Source organism: Adiantum capillus-veneris, chromosome 2 (assembly GCF_014529385.1).
Source record: "Adiantum capillus-veneris isolate H3 chromosome 2, ASM1452938v2, whole genome shotgun sequence".
NCBI lineage: Eukaryota > Viridiplantae > Streptophyta > Polypodiopsida > Polypodiales > Pteridaceae > Adiantum > Adiantum capillus-veneris.
Genome location: NC_140932.1, coordinates 39,784,413 through 39,808,146, shown reverse-complemented (window position 1 = coordinate 39,808,146; position 23,734 = coordinate 39,784,413). Strand labels below are relative to the sequence as shown.

The following is a 23,734-nucleotide window of genomic DNA, read 5'->3' as shown; positions in this document are numbered from 1 at the left end:
TTGGAAAACATGGGTAGGCACGTGGCACCCAAAGATCAGGTAATGAATAGTTAGTCTATTCACTTGTGGGGGAGGTCGATGCTGGAAATGGACGAGAATCAGATGGTAACTTTTGTCATGCATTCAAATGATATTAGAGATGGCCGAATGATAAAATATCATGATCATTTTCTTTTGCTGCCAGGTGCTAGTGTATGACGATAGTTTCCTTAGAAGAGCGGGAGGCTCACGGCGAGGGCTTGTCACTGGAGTCCAAGGCAAGGATGCGACGTTGTCTCACTACATCGGGCATTTCAACCACAAAAAGGTTTTTAGAAACAATTCAAGTACTTGGCATTTGCACTCATCTCACTTACGGCCCATAAATTCATTGCAATTTTTATGTAGATCATAATATACCACAAGGAATACTCCGATGACAATGCAAAGTTCCCACTGTCTGCAATGAAAGTTATTACAAGATAGTGTGGTGGGCACCCCCTCCCACTAAACGCAGAAAGACTAATTCTGATTCAGAAACAGTTTGCTCTATGCGTATTTGGCAATGGGTATGGGTGCCAAGCACTCAGAGCCCCCTATTTCATGTCCTACACAGCTCAGGCTCTGGCTGCAGGGGTTGAAGACCCGGAAATCTTAGATCCATACAACAAGTGGTTGTTTCTGAGGGAAAGAAGACGCCTGATACCTGTGGGGATGCTGTCATCAACAGAGGAACGAGCTCGTCTACAAAGCTTGCACATCGAAGAGGTACAAAGTGAGGAAGAAAGAGGTGCATCGAAGAGGATAAAAACGACGGGCTCATGTCCATCTTCTCCCGCTCCTGACTCGTGACCGTTGCCACCTCGCATGGTGCTCCGCCGCATTTGAAGCTCCCCAAGACATTGAGGCAAGCTTTTCCATGCATGGGAACCCCCCATATATTTTTGCCCTTTTACCAAAATATTTCCTATTATATAAGTTACTTTTGATTTTTTCTTCCTTTTTCACAAACGTTTTAGCCTTTATTAAATAAATAAGACTTATGCTAATCAATCACGATGTAGCATAAATAAGTAAGCTTTCTTTGTTGATCTTTTTTTTTACCTTAAACATTAAATATATATATATTATATATATTTTTTAGTATTTTCTAATATTTTTTTTCATGTATGTATATTATTCCACTCTACCAAATATTTTATTCCACTCTACCAAATATTTTATTCACTAGTTTTTACCAAATATTTTATTCACTAGTTTTCATTTTCAAACCTCAACCCCACTTTCAAATTTCAATAATACCTCCATCTAGATGATTGCCAATCTTTTCAACACTCTAGGTCATGTTTTCATACACATGAAGGAGCTTACACTTGAAGGCAAGAGAGAAGTCCACTCAAAGGGGACCACCAAAAAACTTTTGCAGCCACAAATAATACATTATTTGGCTGAATTTTTTAATTAAAGAAGAACCCCGAATCTGAAGGAGCGTTCAACATGAAACATGTAGCTCGTGATCTCAACTTTAGCTCAATTTTTTTCAGAATTTTTGGATTTATGAACACGGAGATATGATTTTTGTAATGGACCCCAGTTTTCTCGTGTAATGGTGACACAGGCCATCCCCACTTTTCTTCCTTCTAGAATGGCTATGGTTCTACAAGTCTTCAAGCATGATACAAGATACAAGGCTCTTTTAATGAGGTCTTGGCTAGTCTAGAGTAATTCTATCACCATTTTTGGAGGACCCATCCTCATCAACAAATATCCACCTTCGACAACCTCTCTTATAATTTTCTTACCTCTCTCTTCTCTCCCTAATAAGCTTATGTCTATCCAAAGCTAGACTATTGTAAATATTTTCTATCCTCTACATCCTACCCACATTCTCTCTTCTTATCTCTCTATTGACTCTGGTATTTTAAATAATGAGGAGACAAGATGGGAGCCACAGTCACATGCACCCCATTTTCCTAGTCACCAAAGTGGGACACTCACCTCAAATAGAAATATTGCTAAATCCTTCCCTCCTTCCCTATATAAGGAGGCCATGAGAGCTCACTTGGGAGGAGAGAACACACAAACACACACACATATCCATACACACTCTTGTGCTACATGCTTGCAGCATGAACCCTAATCACATAATCACAACACCATCATCATCACCATCACCATGCACAAAAGATGAGCACCACACCTCGACACCACTTGTAATTAAGGGTTGAAGGCACAATTTCAAGAAGAAGAAGGGTGGACACACTCATGATATTGCTCGCCATCAACTCCCATCTCTCCACTATGCCTCCTACGATCTTGTTCCCTTCTCATTTTCCTGCCATACGCTACCTATTGTATTCATCTTTTGCAAGCAATCAACACACTCCATCTTGGTGCCATACGTTGTGTCGCTTTGGATACATCTCATTGTGAGTATGGTATAATTTTTTTCCTTGCCATTTTTTTTCGGCTTATGTTAAGGTGTGCGGATTCGCCACCACACACACACACTCTCTCTCCCTCTCATATTCCTATCATCTTGCTACTTCCATCTTAAGGTGTGCGGATTCGCCACCTTTTGTATGAGAAGTGAGCATACTTGCATGTATCCCTGACCTCGTTATCTTCCTTACTACATGCACACGTAGCGAGCCCATTCTCACTCACTCACCACTCCTCTCACCTTATTCTCCGACCACCCCATTCCACATTTGGACGTGGATCTTGAAATTGTTTTCCATGCATGCTTCATTGTGTATATGTATGCGTCCTAGCCGCATATCTTGCTAGGTGGTGCCCCTATTGTGTATTCCCCATGATGAGGCCATTGTGCATAGTCTTTGTGTAGAGGCCACCGGGTCTATTTTTTTCACTTCCGCCTCTCACCATCTGTTCCTTCTTTTTGCGGATGTGTTGTAAAGACCGTGTAATTTTTGAACTCTTAAGAAGTCCTTCTCCTTGCTCTATGAATTAGTCGTCTATAAGTCCATTGGTGTAACTCTAATAGGATATTGGCCTTTTATTTTCCTCCCCCATGTCGAGTGTGCTTAAAATAACCTGTTCTTGCCATGTAGTGGGGTTTTTTCCATGCCTTGTGTGGACCATATTGATAGTGAGCCGTATGTCTTGGCAAAAATATGGACCATGGTTGAACAGTATGTGTTGCATTGAAATAAAACAAAATGGTCAGTAGAGTACAATTTAGAATTTTGTTTTGTATACGTAGAATGTCAATCCACCATGTAATGTGTGATATGTTGCCCACCCCACCCTGTAAGGCCTTTTTCCAATCCAGCAAGGCTGCTTGAAATGATGTGAGTTTACTTTGGTCCCAAGAATGCTGCTCAACGTAATGGAAAATTTTATCTAGTGATTTTCACACGTTCGCCTTGTGATTCTGGATTGCCCCACCACCAGCATTGTCTTTAACCACTTTATGTAACTGTTTCCATTTGTTGAACAGATTTCTCCTTTCTTCTCTATCTGAATCTTTGAGGCTAAACCCAAGAAACCTTCTTGCCTTCACTCCGCCTATTGATACTTTCCTCGGTACCTTGTACCGACTTTGAGACATCTTAGGGTCCTCTTCGATTTTGACATTGCCTCCATGCAAACCAATGTCTGAGAGCACTCCCTCTAATGCTTTGATCACTCTTTTCGACTCACTCTCTGGCATTAATATCCATGCAAAACATTTGTACAAATGAACCACCTTTTCAATTATTCGACAGAGTGCATGAAGTGTACAAACGTTGTCAGGAGTTTTTTGGAGCAAGGGATTGCGCATATATACATACACATGCATGGTGCATCGAATAAAGGATTTCCCATTTTCCATAGCCAGGTGGTTACGTGGGGTCCACATGTGTACAGGTAGGACACCATGTACATAGTGCATCGATTTTCACTATTACCAGTACCAGTGTGTTTTTTCTACAATAATGAGAAGTTGGGTAGCACTTAAAACTTCTTGAGGAAGCTATCCGCGGGCCGACGACGTGAGGTAAGCAGGTACGTCAGATGGCATCGAGTGGCGTCAGGAGGTTGAACGGGGTCAATACTTGCACGTGGAGAAGTATGGACACGACGTGGGTGTTTTCTTGTGATACTTATGCAGAAAGGTCATCATGAGGACCACTTTTGGGGCCCACTTCACGTGGTGGCGGGATGCATAATTGAAAAAAGCTGAGTGCCATAGCCAAGTGTGACAACTATGCACTGTGAGGTCAGTTTTTTGCCTGTTCAGGGTCCGTTTGAGGTCATCTAAAAGGCCAAGGGTGCCAAGTGATAAAGCTAAGTGTGGGAACTGAAAAAAATAGAGAGAAGACCAGAAAAAACGTGTAGAAGAGAGGAGGAGGAACAGCCGCAGGTGTGTTTTTGGGGTTTTTGGAGTTTGTTTTGGCCGTAAACTGCTCATCCGAGGTCGGATTTGAGCACTTTGACATTGTAGACTGGGGTTTTGGGCCATTCCGGACGCGATGGCGTTGTCCATTTTTCCAAATTCCTCACTCTTTTTCTGATGTTTTGGCTGTGTAAGTTTCTCCTATGAGCGAAGCTTCTTCTCCAATTTGTGATTGTATCTGGCATATTTTACCCATATTGTGTGAGCTGTTTGCCCCATTGGTGTTGGCCCAAGCTCATTTGTATCTAATTATCAGAAGTACTCCTCTTTTGAGCTGAGTTTTTTGGGTGTGTGTTCATGTGTGTGTGTCTCTGTGTGGAGTGGGCAAGTGGATAGTCTCTCTCCTCTCACTCCATAGGTGTGTTCCCTATCTCGGCCAGGTGTGTTGTGTAAGCCGAGTGGTGCCCCATCGTGTGTGTGTGTGTATCTTCCCAAGAGTGTGTGTCGAGTCATTATAGAGGCGTTCTGTGTGTTTCCATCTCGCTCACATTCTTTTACGCCCCCACGGAGGATCTTCTTCGAGTACCTTCTGCTTCGAGCTTCGAGATTCGGGATTCGGGATTACAGGTTGCAGATTATAGGTTGTAGGATAGGTACAGGTACAGGTGATTCACACAGGTACGGTAGCTGGAGTACAGTGATATAGTAGCAGTGATGTCACTTACAGTTGTTGTGGGTATGCATCACTTGGCGCCTATTTGAGCGCATTGTCTGCTGGATTGTACGTTACTTGTGGAAACGGCCATTGTACGCATTTGTGGAGCCATACTTGGTTGTATTTGGCAGTCCCAGCCATTTCTGAGACTTGGTCTGAAAGATAGTCATTTCTGAGACTTGACTATACGCGATTTGCATTAGCCTTCGTGTGGGTCGATAGTGTGAGGTTTTTATTGATGTTAAGTATGGAGCCTGATTTATCCTTGAAATTTTCTGTGGTAAAAGACGCACATTGTAAGGGCCCCATTATGAGGAGAAGCCATCCTTGCTGAGGAAAATCACTCACCGAGAAACCAAAATTTTCATCAACAAGAATCACTTCACCAACTTTCAACCATGGCGGTCAAAAGACAGGACAACAAGTCAAAGCCAAAAAGCTCGACAAATCTGGATACCAAAAAGCCAGATCAGCCAAAAACAGATATGGATCAAGAAGACAAAGATCTCTAATGACAAATCACAAGATCCAACACCAAAAAAAAAAAAAAGGAAAGCGTGCACGAACGGGTAAGAATATCAAAAAGTCGCAAGCTTTCACAACTCAGGTTTGGGCTCCAAAGAAGTTGATTCAAGCACAAAAAAAACAGGAATTCATTTGGATTCCCAAACAACCACAGTATCAACTTTCAAAGCCTAAATCCTGTCCCCAACCAAGCGTACAAGGGCTAAAGCAAAGACCACTGTCGACTCACACAACAAAAAGGTGGATCCCAAAGAAGTCTCTTCAAACACAAACAAAGCATGGGCAAGTATGGGTTCCCAAACGAGAGCCAGCAACAAAACAGCCAATAATCGCAAAGAAATGGGTCCCAAAGAAGAACAACAAAACTATTGTCAGTGCATCGCCGCTTGAATTCTTACAATTCTTTCTACGATTACAGTACAGTTAGAAGAGAGCAAGTCGCTTCAATCAAGCAACGATATAGGAGCTTCAGAGACCATTACATTGCTTAGAATAGGAAGCCTCGCCAACAAATGCCAATAAGCAAATTGCTTATACCCACATCTTGCACAACATAAATCTTTTCCATGCATTGACTGTGCATGCATAATAGGGCTACATTACAAGGCCTGCATAGGCACAACTTTTAATTGCCCAAGCACAACACATACCCTTTGCGATACCCTGTCGTAAAGGATGACTCCAAATAGGAAGGGGGAGGCATTCTGAATGCGGACCTAACATTATGACTATTAGAGGGCAATGTTTTGTGAGATGCATTGAATTTTTGCGTTTTATTGTGATAAGTTTTTGACGAAATTCAGAGTATATGTCCTCATAGTAGTGTTACAAAGGAGTATGGGGACAAAATCCATATATGAGCCCTTAGGGACATGTGTATAGTGTACATAGCATTTAGATTTCTATTTGAACGATTTTTCTTTTGTTAAGTTTTTTTAAAAGATTTTCTTTATTTATTACTAAGAAAAAATTAAAAAAATCCATAATCCACATGAAGAAAAGACTGACGAGAGGCCTGAGCACTACAAAGAGAAGAAGGTACAGGAAAACGATGAAACTTCACGAAGTACGTCTCAGCAGCCACTACAACAGCCGAAGACTTGTCATCAAGCAGTGTCAACATGCAACCGACAAGTCATACACGTCAGAGTCAAGTAGCTACGCCACTCACCCAAGCACTCACCTTTCATGAACATGTACTTCACGTTCAACTACTCGACTCCAATAAGAGCGTATACCAAAGGCATTTTTTTTCCACCGGGTTTTTCCCTTTGGTCATCCAGGTTTTAGACCCTAATCTAAAGACACATATCACCATCCTCTTGTACATATTCCTTCTACATCAACAATAAGGAAATGCTACTCAAATCAATTGACAAATGAATTGGAGCACCAATTGCAGATCATAGCATACTTCTCCTCAATGGCGAGTCGAAGAATGGCCTGCAATGACAAAGCTGCAGACAACACTAACAACATGATTGCACAGGAACAAAGAAGTCCCCAATGAAGAAGACCAGACATAAAAGTAATCAGAGGATCTCAAAAGCTTTCCTTGATAATGCACATCGAATGCTCGGCAGGGTTTTGAACCTCAAATTAGAAAAATTAAGTCCTGGATTCGGCCTGACAGACAGATTTTGCATTGGAGTGCAACTTGGCCTAAAGAAGTTAAGGGTTTAGCCATACAATTTCTACAAAATCCTTACAAAGTTGTCAATTCTACAGATTGTAGAAGTTGTTTCTGAGAATCACAAATACTCCGAATTCACAGATTTGCTGGAGCAAGTGATCGATGGAGATTTCTCTATCCATGATGATAAGAGTCAAGTTAAACGACATTGGGTTCTTTTTGAATTTAGATCTGGCAGTAGACCTATAATGACAGAAACAGATGCTGTAGCTCGAAGTGCAGATGTGAAAGACATAAAGTTCATCATCAATTATGATTTTCCTCAATCATGTGAAGACTATGTACATCGGATTGGACGAACAAGACAAGCTACTGCAAAGGCTATAGTCTATACTTTCTTTCCAACAACAAAATGACAGCAAAGACCACATCACCATTGACAATTAGGTCATGTCGGGGACGACATGAACGCGGAAGGGGGGAATGTTGACCGCTGGGTCAACAACAAACATAACTCAAGTTTCGTACCAAAGTCTTATCTTTTGCGAGTTATGAAATGTTGTGGATTATGTCTATAAACGTCATTTGTAATGAGTAGTTATTCTAGTTTCAGAAGCCGGGGTGCAATGGCACTTCCAGATTGTAAATACAAAGCCATTTGACCCCTTCAACCCAATTTTGGTTAAACCTAAGGTAGCCTTAGTATATAAGGTACCTAAGTCATTTTGTAAAAGGACTTTTTAATCATAATCAAAACTTAGCGCTGTCGTCTACTGTGTGTGAGAGAGAAAGAGAGTGAGTGTGAGCTTCATCCTCCCGCTACGCCCAGCTCGCTCAACACATTGGAGATCCGACTGCACCATTGCTGTAGGCTCGAGGAGAGCTACGCGACAACGCCAAGCATTCCACGCGAGACGAAGCGCACACGCCGATGCATCTATGAGCTATTTGTGGTCGTAAGTGTATCAAACGATGTCTGTTTCTGCGTGCTAGTAGTCTATAGAATCGTGGCGACATAAGCTACGCATAGGTACTCATAAATTTTAGTTTTGAGCACTTTCAAATTTTGGCTCTGTCATCCTACGCGTTTTCCGCAGATGGGTTTAGAGCGAGGGTTTTGAGTGTAGAAGCTTAGGGACATGTGTATCCTAGTGAGGGGATGGTGTTCCTTAATTTTCGTACGAATCTGGCATGATTAGGCGAGTTACCTTTAGTATGTGTGTATGTGGCTAGGTGGTGTAGTTGAGAGCAGTGAGGTTCTTGATTGTGGTTTAGTTGGCCTTCCAGAGTGTTGTATGTGTAGGATGGTCTCAGCCTGACAAGCTTAAGATATTTCCTCCGTGTGCCTATCGTGTCATCTGTGTCCTCGATTGACATTGTGTTGATCTAGGTAGTGTTTGCATGCACTTCATGGGTGTGTGAGTAGCTTCCCGTCCAACACCACTTTGTCGTTTTGATCCCCTGATTACTTTTCCTCCTGTATTGCATGCATAGGTTCTTTGCAAAGTTCACCTTGTGTATCTTGAGGTTGTATAGCCTCACCCTCAAAGGTTTTTATGTCATGAAAGGCATCTGCAAAACCCAACTTTTCATACACAGATTTAACTATATCTTCATCGTTAGCCTACAAGAAAGTAGCATCTTGTAGAAGACACTCATCAATCACAGCTTCTAATTGTGATCATACTTGTCCTCGAATATTTGAGTAATTTGGTAGACTTGGAATTTGTTCTTGATAATGCTCATCAGTTGCCCGTACAATAGTTTTTTTGAAATATTCCCAATTGTCGTGTAGCCTTTGGTAAGCTCTTGAATTTGCACCTTCCAATTTGAATCCACTAAGTGCTCAAAAGATCTAATCATTAATTCTTCTAGTATCCCTCTTGACTTGGTTTCCAACTCATAGCACTCTAGGTAGCCCTCTGGATCATAACCATCAAGGAGTAACCTCTTGTCATGTACTGCATCCAAAGCTTCATCCATTTTCTTCTTCGTCTTCATGGCTTCCACTTCAAGCAGAGATCCTTGGACCAATTGAAGCATCTTCAAAAAATTTGAAACTGTTGGCGTCCCATTAAAACCTTTAGAGTAAACTCTTCCATCAATTTCATCATTTGTTCTAGATTCTCCATCTTCACCTCCCACCCCGGCTTGTTATCATCGTGATTTTTGTTGCCCATTTTAGTGTCTTGGATGGTGGTGCCGCTTGCCTTCAAGATGTAAGTATAGGTGATTTCATTTGGCAAAAGGCCTTCCCTTTGCATTCGTTTAAAATTTCCCACAAAAAGCTTGCCACAACCAGGTTGGGCATAGCTTGCAATCTACGTGTTCTAAGGGACCATATTTTCAAGAAATACTTATCAAGAACTTTATGTGCTTTCGTAATGGCACCACATTAAGCATATCAACCAAGTCAATGCTAAAGCATTGTATTCGACATACTTATCGGCCAAAGCATCCTCCAAGCACCACATTTGGCACGGATCCAGTGCCAAGCTATCCAAAACTCTCTTACCATTGCCCTATTTGGCATGTATATCGACTAAACTAGTGCCGAGCTCAATTACAAGCGAGCATACAATGCACTGCAAGGGATGACATTCCGGACAAGACGCTCCTTGACCACTTATTGCCCTATTTGGCATAATTTGGCAATCAATGCTCCTTATAACATTTGTGCTTTCCAAAGCACACCACATTTGACATTCTTATCAATCAAAAATTACCAAACACACCACATTTGGCATACATTTAGCATTGAACCTTGCTTGTTCCCGAGCCCTAGTCAGTGCTCAATAAATGTATAAGCTTCAAATAGACTTTATCTGCATCCCTTTGCTCTTTTTCCCATCAAGGAAGCGGAGTGGCTCGACGTGGCAATGATAGGGGTGGTCTTCTAATGGACACTGTGGCTAGATCACCATCACCACAATTTGGAGATAGACTTAGCTAGATTGGGATATTTTGCTAGCCGTTGGTGGTCTTTATGAATGTACATATTTGTGGTTGGTTCTAGTCGTCGTACCCACATCATCCACTTACAATGGTCTAGCGTCTTGAGTTTTGAGTCTTGAGTCCAACACCACACACTTGCACCCTCCTTGCACATTGGAGCCTCAACACCCCCATTGTACCTATGAGTCTTGGGCTTGAAGCTGAGTGTGCTACCAGACAGAGTCTGTATGGTTCTGTGAGTTGTCAAGTTCTAGTGAGTTATGAGTCTGTATTGTGCTTTGAGTTTCTATTCCGTTGCTATGTGATGTTTTTCTCTATTTGAGTGAGGTTTCACGTATACTGCACTGAGGAGCACCCATTGTAGAGCGCATGACACACTTTCTCTGCTACAATAACGAAGCAAGAGTTTCTTTCTATCCACATTTTGTTCATAAAAATGTGGATCGCTATCTAGTGTTATCTCTTTGCATTTTATGCAAGTGAAAAAATGATACAAATGAATGCACATTATCTTGAAAAATCAATATCAAGAGGAGCTTCTTTGGCTTGTTGGGCTAATGTTGGCCATAAATAGTTTTTTTACAATTGCTTCTCTTGCACATATATTGGTTTTGGGACAGTCGGGGATTGCTATGGGACACCTTAATGTATGTACTCTCTTTGCAATCTTCTTCCCCACACCTGAGCATAGGACATGGTAAACCTTCCAATGCTTTACTATTGAGCAAGAGCTATGGTCTTGGTTACATCATGATGACCCATGCCACACATTTCAATCTACCCAATATCCTGCTACAGGGTCTTTTCTCACATGCTTGGTGCTTTCATGGCAAGAGGTATTGAATTTTGTTGACTCAAAACCATCCTCTTGTCAAGACGGAAAAAATTCTTTACAATATGAGATGCTTTCCACCTCTAGAATAATCACATAGCATGGCAAAGAGCACTGTTGCTGACATTCCAACTGCATGACAAGGTTTAACATTGTTTTTCTCTGACACTCTGTAGGCACAACACAACCATCTTCTCCCCTTCATAGGTAAGTAACATTGATATCAAATCCTTCATAGGTATTGAGGTATTTGGGGAGCAGCCTTGGCAACAAGGAAAGTAAAAGACAAAATCCCAACATTGACAATGTTGCAGATTGTACATTATCTCCATTATCACTCAATAGATGAAAGAATTGAGTGGTTGACAAGCCCAACAATAACATGGATAGTCAACAAATATGTTGACTGGTGGAGAGATGTATTGTTTTCAAGGCAGCAAAGGTGTCTCTTGGGCAGGCTATGGTGGGAGGGCCTTGCTCGGACATATTTCTCCCGCTTATAGAGAAGACAATAGACAATGGTTCATTACTTGACCTCTCCCCAAGAAAACAAAGGCCTTTGTTTCATCCATATGGATTTATGTTGGTATTCTTCACCTTGCAGATGGGTTCTTGGAAAAGTGCTTTCATGTATGTCACCCTCCCCTCTCAGCTCCTTGATATGCTTTGTGACTTCCGTTTAGGCATAATTGGACCATCAAGAATTCCTTATTTGTCGCTGATGCAAGTGGTTCTCAAAAACATGTACTCCAATAGAGATGTTTTTTTTTCTTTGGAACACATCTTCTCTTTCCATTGTTGGGGTCTGTTCAATGGCAAAGCCAAAAATTTGGGAGGATGGTATTACTACATTCATTGCCATATTCTCAAGCATGACTCCAATGTTAAACTTCTAGCCTTTGTATATAAAGGTTTGATTGATTGTTTGACCATGCGCGTTTCCTTTTGGTAACCAACTTGATAACACATTGTTATAAAAATAGGAGATATTAGGTGACATAGACCAGCTAAAGATTTGTAGGAAATCTAAAGCAAAAGTGCAATGTACAAACATACTTGTCTTATAATAACCTTGGGGCGGCAAACAACAACATACTACTCGCACTAGACAATCATGTTTTGTTTCTATACAGTCTTCATTTGGCAAATTTTTTTTTGCTTAACCTCCAACAAAGTAAGCCTGTACAAAGGGAACAAATCGAAGTAGATTTTTGCATACATTGAGTGTAACTCGCGCATTTCCAAGCCTTTCAAAGCTATAAAAGCTTCAATTCCTTGCGAAACTGTTGACTTCTAATGAAAAGGAGGTTTGTGATGTTTCTAGCTCTTGCCATAAAGCAGTTCTCCAAGAGGAGAGAGTGGTGAACTTAGAGAATTTGCTTTAGAATCCATGACGACCATATTCCCTGCAATTACATTAAAATCTCTCTCTCTCTCTCTCATAGGGGAGGTGCAAAAAATGGAAAACACGCTTTTCCTAAAGGAAAAGTTTCTTTGGAAATATCTTGTTGTACTTCCTGCATGGCAAAGCACTCACTATACACAATGTTTCGAATGGGCGTTACCAGGGTGTAGATATATGGCAAAGACCAATGCTCATTTGCTTTGGCAGCGCCCACATTCACAGGATTTCTTTTTGCATGTCTTCAGATGCCTCTATATAAGATTCGTGCTGCCCGCTGTGCAAGTGGTTTGGGATGTTTGGCATCATTTCACACCCTTCACATAATATCTCCATTTTCTTCATATGGCCCAAGCATTGAGAATTGAGGTCCATTGAGAGTTCTAGAAAGGATCATATGTTTCTTTACACTCCTTTCACTAACACCATATCCCCACATTATTAACCACCCCCTGGACAAGGCACATTCCCCCTGCATTTGACAGCCCACAAAATATGCAACCAATGTGTGATTCTCCATACCTTCTTGTTAACAATAGCGAGCCTCCCCACAGGTGTCAGCACCCTAAAACTCTTGGAATACAGACACGGGCCCCTCGCCAATCTTACCTCAATCCCTCATTGGTGGTACGCTCACTATCCATATGCCTCCCCTCCCAAAGCCAAACAGCAACACAAAACCACACTGCATACCTAGCTTTTGCCTACAATATCTCTCAAACACGACTTTGGCATTACTTCGCTCACTGATCCCTGCTTTGCATTTCCAGCATTGACCTATTAAGCAAAAGGTCTTTCCAAGAACCAAGAGGACAGACTTCACCATTCCTAATCAAGAGTAAAACCTAAAACACTGCTGACTACAGCATAAGATTTGTAAGAGCTGCTGCAAATCAAATAAGGTTGACCAAGATGTCAACAAAAGAAACATACCAAGCCAGAGTGCAAGGCCACATGAGATTCCAGCGAACACGGATCCAGCCACACATTTGTTTCTGAGCCACACCAAACAAGATACAAGTAGCTTTCCTAATTAACAACAACAAAAAGGAGATGGTGAACAATAGAGATACTCACATGTACATGCTCAGAAGAATACCCCATCCTTGCATAAGGGCACCCCAGGATGATCCAGTAAACCTGTAAGATAGGAGTTCCCTTTACATGACCAAGAGAAGAAGCAAAGCACCACAGCAAATATGACTTGCTGCACGTATACATACCACATAAGGTCTCGAGTGAAAAGAGCACGAGGTAGAAGAAGACTATTCCCAGCCATTGCTAGTAAGATCGTATAGACAGAGAGACCCCTTATATTTGCAGGATTAATGAAGTTGGTCCACTGCAAACAGAAATACAAGATAACATGATGTGGCATTACAATGAGGGAAAAAACAGATCTAGGCTTACCATTTGAGCCACTGGGCCCCACATGAATAACAAAGTGGCTGACCAAGCTGCAACACCTCCCATAAAATTTGAAGCCTGCTTTGGTAATTTCTCTAGGCGTCCCTGCATGCAAGGCACTGCAGAGGATTAAGCCTATGCCTTTTACTTACTTGCCGACATTTTGGGGAAAGGATGATTATGTGTATTTGAGTAAAGACTAAATGAAACTTGCATACCAAATCATTGCACCCAGTGAGGATATGTTTTGTGAAGTGTTTGGACATGAGAGAGTAATGCCGAGCCATGTGACCAAAGAATGCGAAAAACAACAAACTCTTTCTCAGATAACACAAAAACTAAAACATAAGCAACCACTGTCTAGCCTTCCACTTTCTCGTTTACCAAAATTAATTGGTTTCCAAAGTCTCCCTTTGATACCTCAATATTCACATTCCACTCCTCAATTTCAACGCCATTAAGCTGCCTCTAGAATTTGGACACATGCAATCAATAAATTTGGTCCTTTCAAGAGTTATTGATCTTGATTAAGAGATTCAATTTTTTTGCTTCCTTCTTACAAGATCCTTTTCTAGCTGCTCAGGTGCAGTCACCATCTTGCTTCTGTTCTTGCATAAAACAAGGAACACCTATTCTGGCCTGATGGGAGCAACCCGAGTGCCATTCAAGTTATGAGTTATGGAGCATTCCAGCTCCAAATAGAATACACATTCCAGTATTGTTCCAAAATGCATTTCGGCATAATTCCAGTTGCACTCCAGGATGAGAAAGTGGAAACAAAAGGCTTTTTAAGGGTTTAGGTAATGTTGAAACCCTCTCTGACAATTTTTGAGGCCCTTTGACCACCAAAGCCTAGCTTTTCAAGGAAACCTCCATTTCTCGAGATAATCACCCCTCTACCCCTCCCCTCCAAGCTCCCTCTACCTTTCATTGTTTTGAGGACCCCGTTCCCATTCCATACCTTTGGCCGTTACCACTTGTGGCCAATTCGTTCTTGTTGTTGTTTTTTGGGATCGCTTATATGTTTGGATGCCTTATCTTCGGGCTCATCCACTTGCTACAAGCCCTCTTCCTAAAATATGTCATTGCTCAGGTTAGCCTAAACAACTGTTGTTAGGCATACAAATTCTGCCCATTAGCCCAAACAACACATTAATCATCAAATCTGCACAAAGCATTTCAAGCCACCCCATGTACACACAAAAACATTTCATGAACATGAACCACAGGATCAGGCCTACTATCACAATCTCGTAACTTCTAACGAAAAGGCAACAGCACATGTGATTCCCATGCTGCGACATGTGATCCATGATCCACAACAAAACAGCTAACACATACATCAGCTGGAATAATTCATTGTCAGTAAGTCAAGCAACTAAAAAAATTAAATGTATGGTGGGTCGGGAGCTTTTTATGCTCAAAACAATGCTGAAATGCTGGAAATTGATTCCAGGATTGAGCCGGTTTTTAAATAAGCAGAAATCTCATTTCTTGTAGACATAAGTTACGAAAATTTTGATCTTGCAGAAACTGCGCAAAAATCTTTGCACAAACAACTTCCAATGAGAGGCATAAGATGTTTTGACATGTACCAGGATCACCATCAAGGTTGAAAGTGCCAGAAATATGGTTCCTGGCAATACACTTGGGGGTACGTAAGGTTCAAAAGTTGTCCACATGACCTAGAAACCAAAAAAGGACCAAAAGCTTCTAGAATCAGTAGGGAAAACCCTAAAATCTATCAAAACGAGAAGCAGCACCTAGAACGAACCTGTGGGAGAACAGAAACACCACCAATAGTAATAAGCTCTTTCCAAGCTCTATAAATACCACTGCTAAGTAGGCCATTGTAGTTTAAAATGTTCACAACAAAGCCAATGACGACTGCAACGGCTGTTGCTGTAAAGACGGGTGCGGGCATTGTCCCAGCAATGGCCAGTTGTACTAGCACAATAAAAGTTGATAGCACACCAACTGCCTGTACGATCGTAGCACCTTTTTCTTTCTTTTCTGCAAAGTACGACAGCAGGGACAAATTTCCAACAACCCTGTGAGTAGGCCCTGCAAATTATCAATAGATCCTATCAGAATTTCAGGCTACTCAGTTAAAAAGCCTTAACATGATGAGAACAAGGACAGGACTAAATATATTTCAGCTACAATTAAATACATTGAGCAGTGGCAACCCATACAGCACGTGAGACCAAAAGATAACACAAAACTTATCTCCACACCTGTTCACACCTAAGCCACAAAACACAAACATTGGGAAAAAAACACCATCAATTCTAAGCAATGAAGCCAAAATAAATCAAAACGGATAACTCGGCCTCATGATAGAACTCTCTGACTTCTTGAAAAAGGATATTCCTGACCCCAGCAGTCACACTGGAAGAAAACCCAAAGATTCCCAAAATTTAGCACCTCAGTCCACATGGAGAAATCATTTGAGTAAGATCATCTGCAAACATCACCAACCAGCATCGCCATTGCCCTTATTTGGCCCAACCCTGCCAGGTGGTGGCTTTCTTTGCTATGCTTGAAAACACAGGAAAGAACCTCTAACCATGACTTTTGAACTACATGAGAAATAACGACTCTAGTGTACATGTCTTTTCCATGTCTCAGAGAAAAGATGGACAAACAAACAGTATTACAGATCCAAACTAGCAAATGAAGCTCCCAATAAATCATTAGGCTCATAAGAACCAAGGTGAAGCTTGTGACTTCTATACACCAGAATGCTAAGAAACACCAGAAATCCCAATCACCCTGGGCCTAATGTGATAACCCACACACTCCATTGTGATAACTTTCCCTAGCAAATCAGAACCCCTTTGATACAAAGTAGCTGAAGAACCATAGTTTTTGGAGCTGTCTGTTTTGAAAAAACATGAGCCAATGACCACCCTGCCCAATATCCACAAATCAAGCCTAGTGTTTGCAAGTACCGGATTTAGTGGTGGACAGAGTCAACCTTGCTACGCGCCATTGCCCAAAACAGCAAATGGATAACACATTCCTCTAATGTTATGTGGGACTCGGCGTTATGATTAATAGCATATAAGCTGCAAAATGGAGAATCCACAAACCTGGTATTGCATTGCTTGGTATGGACAGACTATTACAATCTCTTGATTTGAGAATTTTGCACAGGCTTTGCCAATTCCACAGAAGATGTTTTGAACATGGATAAAGCTGTGCTATGCAACTGTCAGGTCAATGGATGCCCGATTTGGCAAGTTTTTTAATCAATGCCTTGGTGAAGCTGCGCATCAATATGCTAAAACAGTATCTGTATAACCATAAGCATGGCTCCCGAGCACTGAATTGCCTGTCTCAATGATTTGTACCATCGGATCGCATTCAAAATGATCTCCCCCTCCATCCACTCTTGGCCCTGCTTTACTCCCCCTTCTACTGTCCAGCACATGAGACTTCATAGGTATTGCATTAGAACAGAAGCCCTTGGTGTCACAAACATGGCACCTCAAAACCAGTTCATACCTATGACAATCATCTTGTACAGCACATATCGACTTTGTAATAATTGCAATAAAACAACAGCCCTCAAAGACAATGGCACCTAAAACCAGTTTGTACATACGGCATTCATCTCCGACAGCACATGTTGATTCTTTGTGTACATTGCATAGAAATGCATGCCATCGAAATGAATGCCTCGTATAACATGCATGGCACCTCTCAACCCCAGTATTCTGAGGCGAAATAGCTGTGACCCTTGCCTTCTGGTGATCAAAATCACATGGCCAAAATGGCATTTTTGAACTTCTAAGTTCTCAAGCTCGCTCTCTTTGGACAGCCACCAGGAAGCAGTATTTTTGAGTGGCCTGCACCCCAAAGGCTCATGATGATTTTGTTCGGTGGTAAACCAAAAAAAAAACACACTAACCTCACCATGTCCTTGTAAATTTTGATGAGTGCACAAAAATCCTTCAAAGCACAAATGCAAGTGTACATACACAAAATACAATCTGCTATCATCGCAGCCACACTTCAAGCATTTTGTATTATGAAAAAGGAGAGCCAATTCTATGATAACAACCCAGCAGTCAAAGGTCCCAACTTTGCACCAGCTATTATCAAAAGAAAGACATCTGTGTATGGCCATAAGCTTGATAAGAATGCCATGACTAGAGCTTTGAAACCTAAACAACCAAAATAATGTCAAAATCACTCAGATATGTGCCGAATTAGTGTGAACAATAATGTATTTGTGACTTCAAATACATGTACAAATGGATTTAGTCACTAACTGTCCAAGGAACTGCAGCAAGTGCGGCAGCATTGCCAGCCGAGAGGTTCCTGTAATTCAGAATGATCTGAGGCAGCTGGAGAGGCAAGAATGCGAAGGTTGCTGATCCAGAAAGCTGCTCTGTCACACCATCCCAGAATTTATAAGTTGAACTCTTTTCCTCCTTCTCAAACAAACCAATGCCTGACATTTCACTTCCCTGCATCCTCTGCCCTGCATTACCGAAAAGTTTAATTTTCCAGCTGCCGAGACAGAAACATTTCCCCTTAATAAAAGGGACAAAAGTGACAATTCTGAAAATTTGCAAAAGCATCATATTCTTGCAGATGATGGCAGATATGAAACTGGATTTTGAAGGAATGAAACGTGATTAATCTAAAAGTGTGGAATTGTGTGCGTGCCCTTGTGCATGCATCTAGAGACCCTGTAGATGTGTGTGTGTGGAAAGGGAGTCTGGTCTGACCAAACACATATGCATGCATTCACGCATGCCCATGCATGAATTGCCGTGTGTGAATCCTGACGCTACATGCATTCACCTGTGTACCCGCGAGTATATATATGTGCTTTTGACAAACGTTTCACTACCTGTGTTCCCCAAGGCGTGTGATCATGCAGAGCTGAAACACAGAAAAGCAAGAAAAAAGGTATGCTGCTTCCAAGAACAAGGCAAGAAAGAGAAGGCAGAATTAAAGAGCACCTGATTAAGGCCATCATAAGCGAGTAGTTTTCAAAGTAGGCGTGCAGTGGCAACAGAGAATATGCATGCTCAAAAAAAAGAGAGCAACAAAACAAAGGGCACTCACCTTCTCTTTCGGCAGAGGTTGAATACCGCTTGCTCCTAAAGAAGGAATTCTTCTCTTGAAGAGGATGAGGGCATTATCCGAGGGCAGGCGCCGAGAGGCAGCAGCAACCTGGGGACGCCGAAATTGGATGCATGAAGAAGAAAAGAAAGAAACGGGTGACACTGCCAGCAACGCATTTCGGCAATATTGGTGCGGCTCTTGTAAACCCGAGTGCGTCGTGTTCGCCATCGCCATCGCCATTTTTGCTCAAAACCAGCAGCTTGAATGGTGAAAGGTGATCGAGCTGAGAACGAAGAGGTTCCATTTGATTTTTCCCCTATTTTTTTGGTGCTCCCCACCACTCATTTCTTCCAGTAATTACGATACACGCCAATTTTCAAAAGGGCACCTGATTGGCTCCAAAAGTTAGAAATAGGCCTATGTCACGCGGGAACTCCTAAACATGTACAAAATGGCCGGTTGGGCACTGTTTGTGTCACACAAGTTACTTTGGAAACACAACACGCTTTTACTGAACTCTGCAATAAGGGACCTCGACATGGACGTATTTTGACCAAACGTTTCATGTTGTGCTTTTATAGAGCGATAGATCGTGTAACATTTAATGGCCTAATAACTTATGTTTAGCGGAAATTAGCATGAACATAGTGGGCATTTCATTAGAATAGATTCCTAATGAGAATTACAAGAGTGCTTGGGTGGAGAGAGCAACAAAAAGCATAACACCTAGTTAGATAGCATCAACAATACTTTCAAAAGAGAGAGAAATTAAGCTATTGACAACACTTGAGGACCGGATTTGCATGGAGCCGGTCCCCCTCCAAAAGGCTTTGTATTATGGTTTCTCCCATCAAGAGAGACATTGTACAATACAATTCTTTGTGTTCCTTCAAGACTAGCTAGTGCAATGAAGATGGAAGCTTCATGCACTAAGCAAAACACTTAATCAAACACAACTTGAATTATCCCCGTTCTCAGACCCAATACCTCACACACCTTCGAAGATGGTGAGAGCTAACAGGGTATGAGAGTAGATTGAGAGGAAGAAGGAGTATCTTACGAGAAAGATGTACATGTCCTCACATAATCACTCATATTAGCATAGCTTAGCTTAGTAATTAGCTTGGTAGAGAAGATGAGCATGCATTGAAGCTTGGCTCTTGGTTGGATTTGCATCCACATGCCAAGAGAGTGTTGATGTAGACTTCTATCTCACAAGCTTGGAGTAGGTGATGAGCTCTCCATTAAAGCTTGGGAGGAGATAGAGTATTCTTTCTTCACACATGGTCAAGTGTGAGTGTGTGTGTGTCAATACCAAGAAAAATCAGCCCCCCCTCTCTCTTGGCGAGCCCTTCTTGCTAAATTGGTCAGGCTTTTGCCTCATTGGACCTCCCCAAGTCAAGCCAATGGGTGTTAAGCAGCATAAGTGATAGCCTTCTGACATGTGTCCCCCTTTCCCCTTTTGTGAGAGCTTTAGGTAATTAAATAATTAAACTAAACTCTCATTGGACCCCTTTGCCTCCTGGCCAATAGGAATCAGGCAAGCCATTGGGCTCCTGAATGCTCATTGGACCCCTTGGGAGACTGCCCAATAGTCTTCTAGGAGACTTAATTCTCATTGGTTTCTTTTATTAAATGTTTTTAAATTAATTAAACTAGATTTACTCTAGCTTAATTCTCATTGGTCCACTTCAAGGGTCTTCCAATAGGAATTGGGCACCCCTTGTGGGCATCTAGCCTAGGGAGCTGACTGACATGTGTCCCTAATTCCCTTTGTGTAAAGGGAGCCTGTGTGTGTGTGTGTGTGGTTTTCTCTCTCATCCCCTACTAAATGGGCTCGCCCCCTCCTTTGTAGGCTTTGAAGAAGACTTTTGTACACACACTAAGCATCCAATTTTCCCTAGGGTTGACCTTTTGGACACAACCTTTGAATTTTGGAACCTTAGCATTTTGGAAGTCTTAATGGGCTGAACCTTAGGGTCTTTTTAGCCCATTGTTGCACATGGCTCTTTTGCAGATGGCCCCCCCTTTGGATCCCTACTGTGGCCGGTCTGCTAGCTTAACCAATATTCGTGCTTTTTCTCCCCTGGCCTTCCCCACATTAAATGATCAGTTTAATATGAGAAAACCATTTAGGAGAATTAGATATTGATTATTATGACAGATCGACCAAGTGAAAGACTTAACATTTGTCTAAAAATAACTTGATATGAGAGTGGGCATCTAGACTACGCCAACCAGAAGCTTATGGTGCAAACAAAATTCATGCTTGCTAAAGCGCAAGCAAGCTCGACGGTTGTAAGTAGTAAGAATTCAAAAGGTTTTCTTTGGTACAACCTGGGGTGATTATTCGGCATGTGAATCACCCACCCCAACAGGTGCAAGCAATTGGCATAATTGAAACTCACATAATCTTCCAAGCACCTGTATTAAACTACAAATGTACTCAGTTTTCTTGATGAGGACACTAGAAAGCCACCAAGTCTTAGATTCTTCTAAAATAGTCCATTAACAAACTCGATCTGTGACCAAGTGAAACCCCCCTTGTGTTTTTATACTACATCCACCCTCGGATCCTCTTCCTTGGTCCATCCAAGCTCTTTTTCCATGGCTGAGTTAAATAATATGGGTTTTGACCTTTCCTTTACCTTCCTCTTCCTTGGTCCACCCGACCTCTCTTTCCATGTCTAGAGTCTGAGCTCAATTCTCTGGTGGGTAAGACAACTTTTTGGAGGAATGATTTCAGTTCACCAGATTGAGCATCCAAGGGTAATTGTTGAAATAGGGCAGCTTGCTTGGCATATATCTTTGGCTTCTCCTTGTACATACAGTGAATGAGAAGTGTTTTGATGCCTTCTTGACCCTCGGTTGAGACCCACTTCAGAAACTTGAGAGTGGGGATATGATTGAGTCCTTTTATAAGTGTGGTTCTTATGAGATTATTCTCAAGGAGCATGAGATCAAAAATAAGACATGTTTAAAGTCTTGTAGGGCATTGATTCAATACAATGATATAAAGGTACTATATTGCATGTAAAAACATCCTTAGCATTGCATATCATTGGTTTGATGGGGTCTAAGAAAGACCACACAAAACATAGGTTGTCCCATATCGCATTAGTCTTGATATTAAGTCCATACAAAAATACCCCAAAAAGGTTTGAACAGACTTCGAGTCCATGAAAGCATGTTGATAGGTTATCCAATAACAGAGGGAACTGGACCATGCAACTCTCCACCCAACCTTGCCATATATAGACTCATAGCCTACTAAAATATAGCACCCCTTTGTTAAACCGTAATGTGCATTGTTCCCTACGCTAGCACTAAGGTCTAGGAGTATTTAATGGTTGTCTAGTACGAGATGCTAAGGGGCATGGGAATGCTATAAAAGAAGCTCTTGTATTGTAATTGAGAGCAATCAATTAGGTGAATCAAGAAGTAGTTACGAGTCTCTCTCTCTCTCTCATGCGTCACCTCTCTAACCTCCACCTCTCTCTATCTCTCTCTCTTACACTTTGGCGATCCTGCAATGGCGTCTGTTTATACAAGTGAAACAAACCCGAGTGCGATATGAGGAGGTGGTGTTGCGGTTACACTACTTGAGGAGGTCAAGGCAACTGAGTGCCAGAGATAAAAACCCTTTCTCGGCAGTGCCTTTTTTTTTGCTTCAATGCTTGAAGGCAGGCAAAATGCACATCTTCATGAATGACAACGGTCATGGAAACACTGCAACCACTCGGCATAATAGTCAAGTACAGAACGCAAGCGGTTGCAGGCCTTTTTAGTGCACCTGGAAGGGAACATTGACTGTGGTAGATTCTTGAGGGGCCAAGCTTATCACTGCTTGTGCCCTGATTCACAATTTTATGTAAGAAAAGAGACCGTTCCCCTCGCGCTCTGAGAATATTGAACCCATAACAGACATTTGCAACTGGGAGTGCAACCACTAAGCAAGTGCCTTTGCTTGTTGATTCTGCACCACGAACTGCTGAGCGAAGTGATCTCGAGACGGAGCGGGCGCGGAGGTGTTTGCCTTGATAAACTTGTAGATGTGCATATAATATGTGGTTAATCGACAGTGGTGGCGATATCAGAAAGCAAAAATGGTGGCAATATCAGACGTCTTTAGAGGTTTTTTTTCCGGCATGAACCATTAAGAAAACTTAATTATAAATCAAATATTAAATTCTCTAAGGGGCATTTCTCATGCACGATTGTGGAGTTCATAAATGGTGCAAGGTGAAAGTGCAGAGCTTACCCGGATGCATGGTGGGCACTATGTGAGCATAATCATAAAGCATTAGGAAAAATGTGATAAGTGGAACACGTTAAAAAACCTTACGTTTGAAATTTTTTTTGCTGCAAATCTCGTCACTGACATGATGGCAGGAGACTTGTAAGTGCATGTGACATAATCTAAAGAACATCATTGACGTAAAATGAAGGCGTCATGGTTAAAAAATGTAAGCAATTTTGCATTTTTTGCAAGGAAAATGGCCATGTATGGGAAAAGTGTCGCAATAAGCCATCGTCGCAATGTGGTCATGATGACCATAAACCCCGACATTGCTCATTGACATTATTGGAGCAATATTATATTCTTGAGAACAGACCGTGTGTGCGCTCCTTGCCGCACTGTCGAAACAAGGGACTTGCCAATACACCGTGTGCGAGCCACAAACGGCTCCAAGCACACAACAAGCTTAAACTAGCAAGCTCAAGAAAACAAAGGGTGTGTCACTCACCGCTCTACGCTCGCCTTCGTGATGGATTCTCGCCGCGATGAAGAAGAAGCTGCAGTCGTGTCGCGCTCAACCGCTTCGCCGCCGTCGTGCCTTCGTAATGCTCGATCGCAC

At 41.8% G+C, this 23,734-nt stretch overlaps 1 protein-coding gene across 1 annotated transcript; it reads right to left on the bottom strand.

Moving 5' to 3' along the window:
• Positions 1-12,019: 12,019 nt before the first annotated feature.
• LOC147462658 (maltose excess protein 1-like, chloroplastic) lies at positions 12,020-19,164 on the bottom strand. The gene is made up of 10 exons (XM_086484799.1): positions 18,876-19,164; positions 18,199-18,282; positions 18,071-18,119; positions 15,565-15,854; positions 15,386-15,475; positions 13,794-13,895; positions 13,607-13,725; positions 13,461-13,523; positions 13,317-13,378; positions 12,020-12,387 (listed from the first exon to the last, which is right to left on the bottom strand). Exons 1-10 carry the CDS (start codon positions 19,113-19,115, stop codon positions 12,302-12,304), a joined length of 1,185 nt encoding a protein of 394 aa, XP_086340925.1. The 5' UTR covers positions 19,116-19,164; the 3' UTR covers positions 12,020-12,301.
• Between the last annotated feature and the right edge of the window lie 4,570 nt (positions 19,165-23,734).

Coding starts and splice junctions, on each gene's coding strand:
- LOC147462658 (XM_086484799.1), bottom strand. CDS start 19,115: ATGGCGATGGCGATGGCGAACACGACGCACTCGGGTTTACAAGAGCCG. Junction 18,120..18,198: donor AACTTATAAATTCTGGGATG/GTGTGACAGAGC, acceptor TCTGAATTACAG/GAACCTCTCGGCTGGCAATG. Junction 12,388..13,316: donor TGGCCTTGCACTCTGGCTTG/GTATGTTTCTTT, acceptor ATGTAATTGCAG/GGAATATGGTCGTCATGGAT.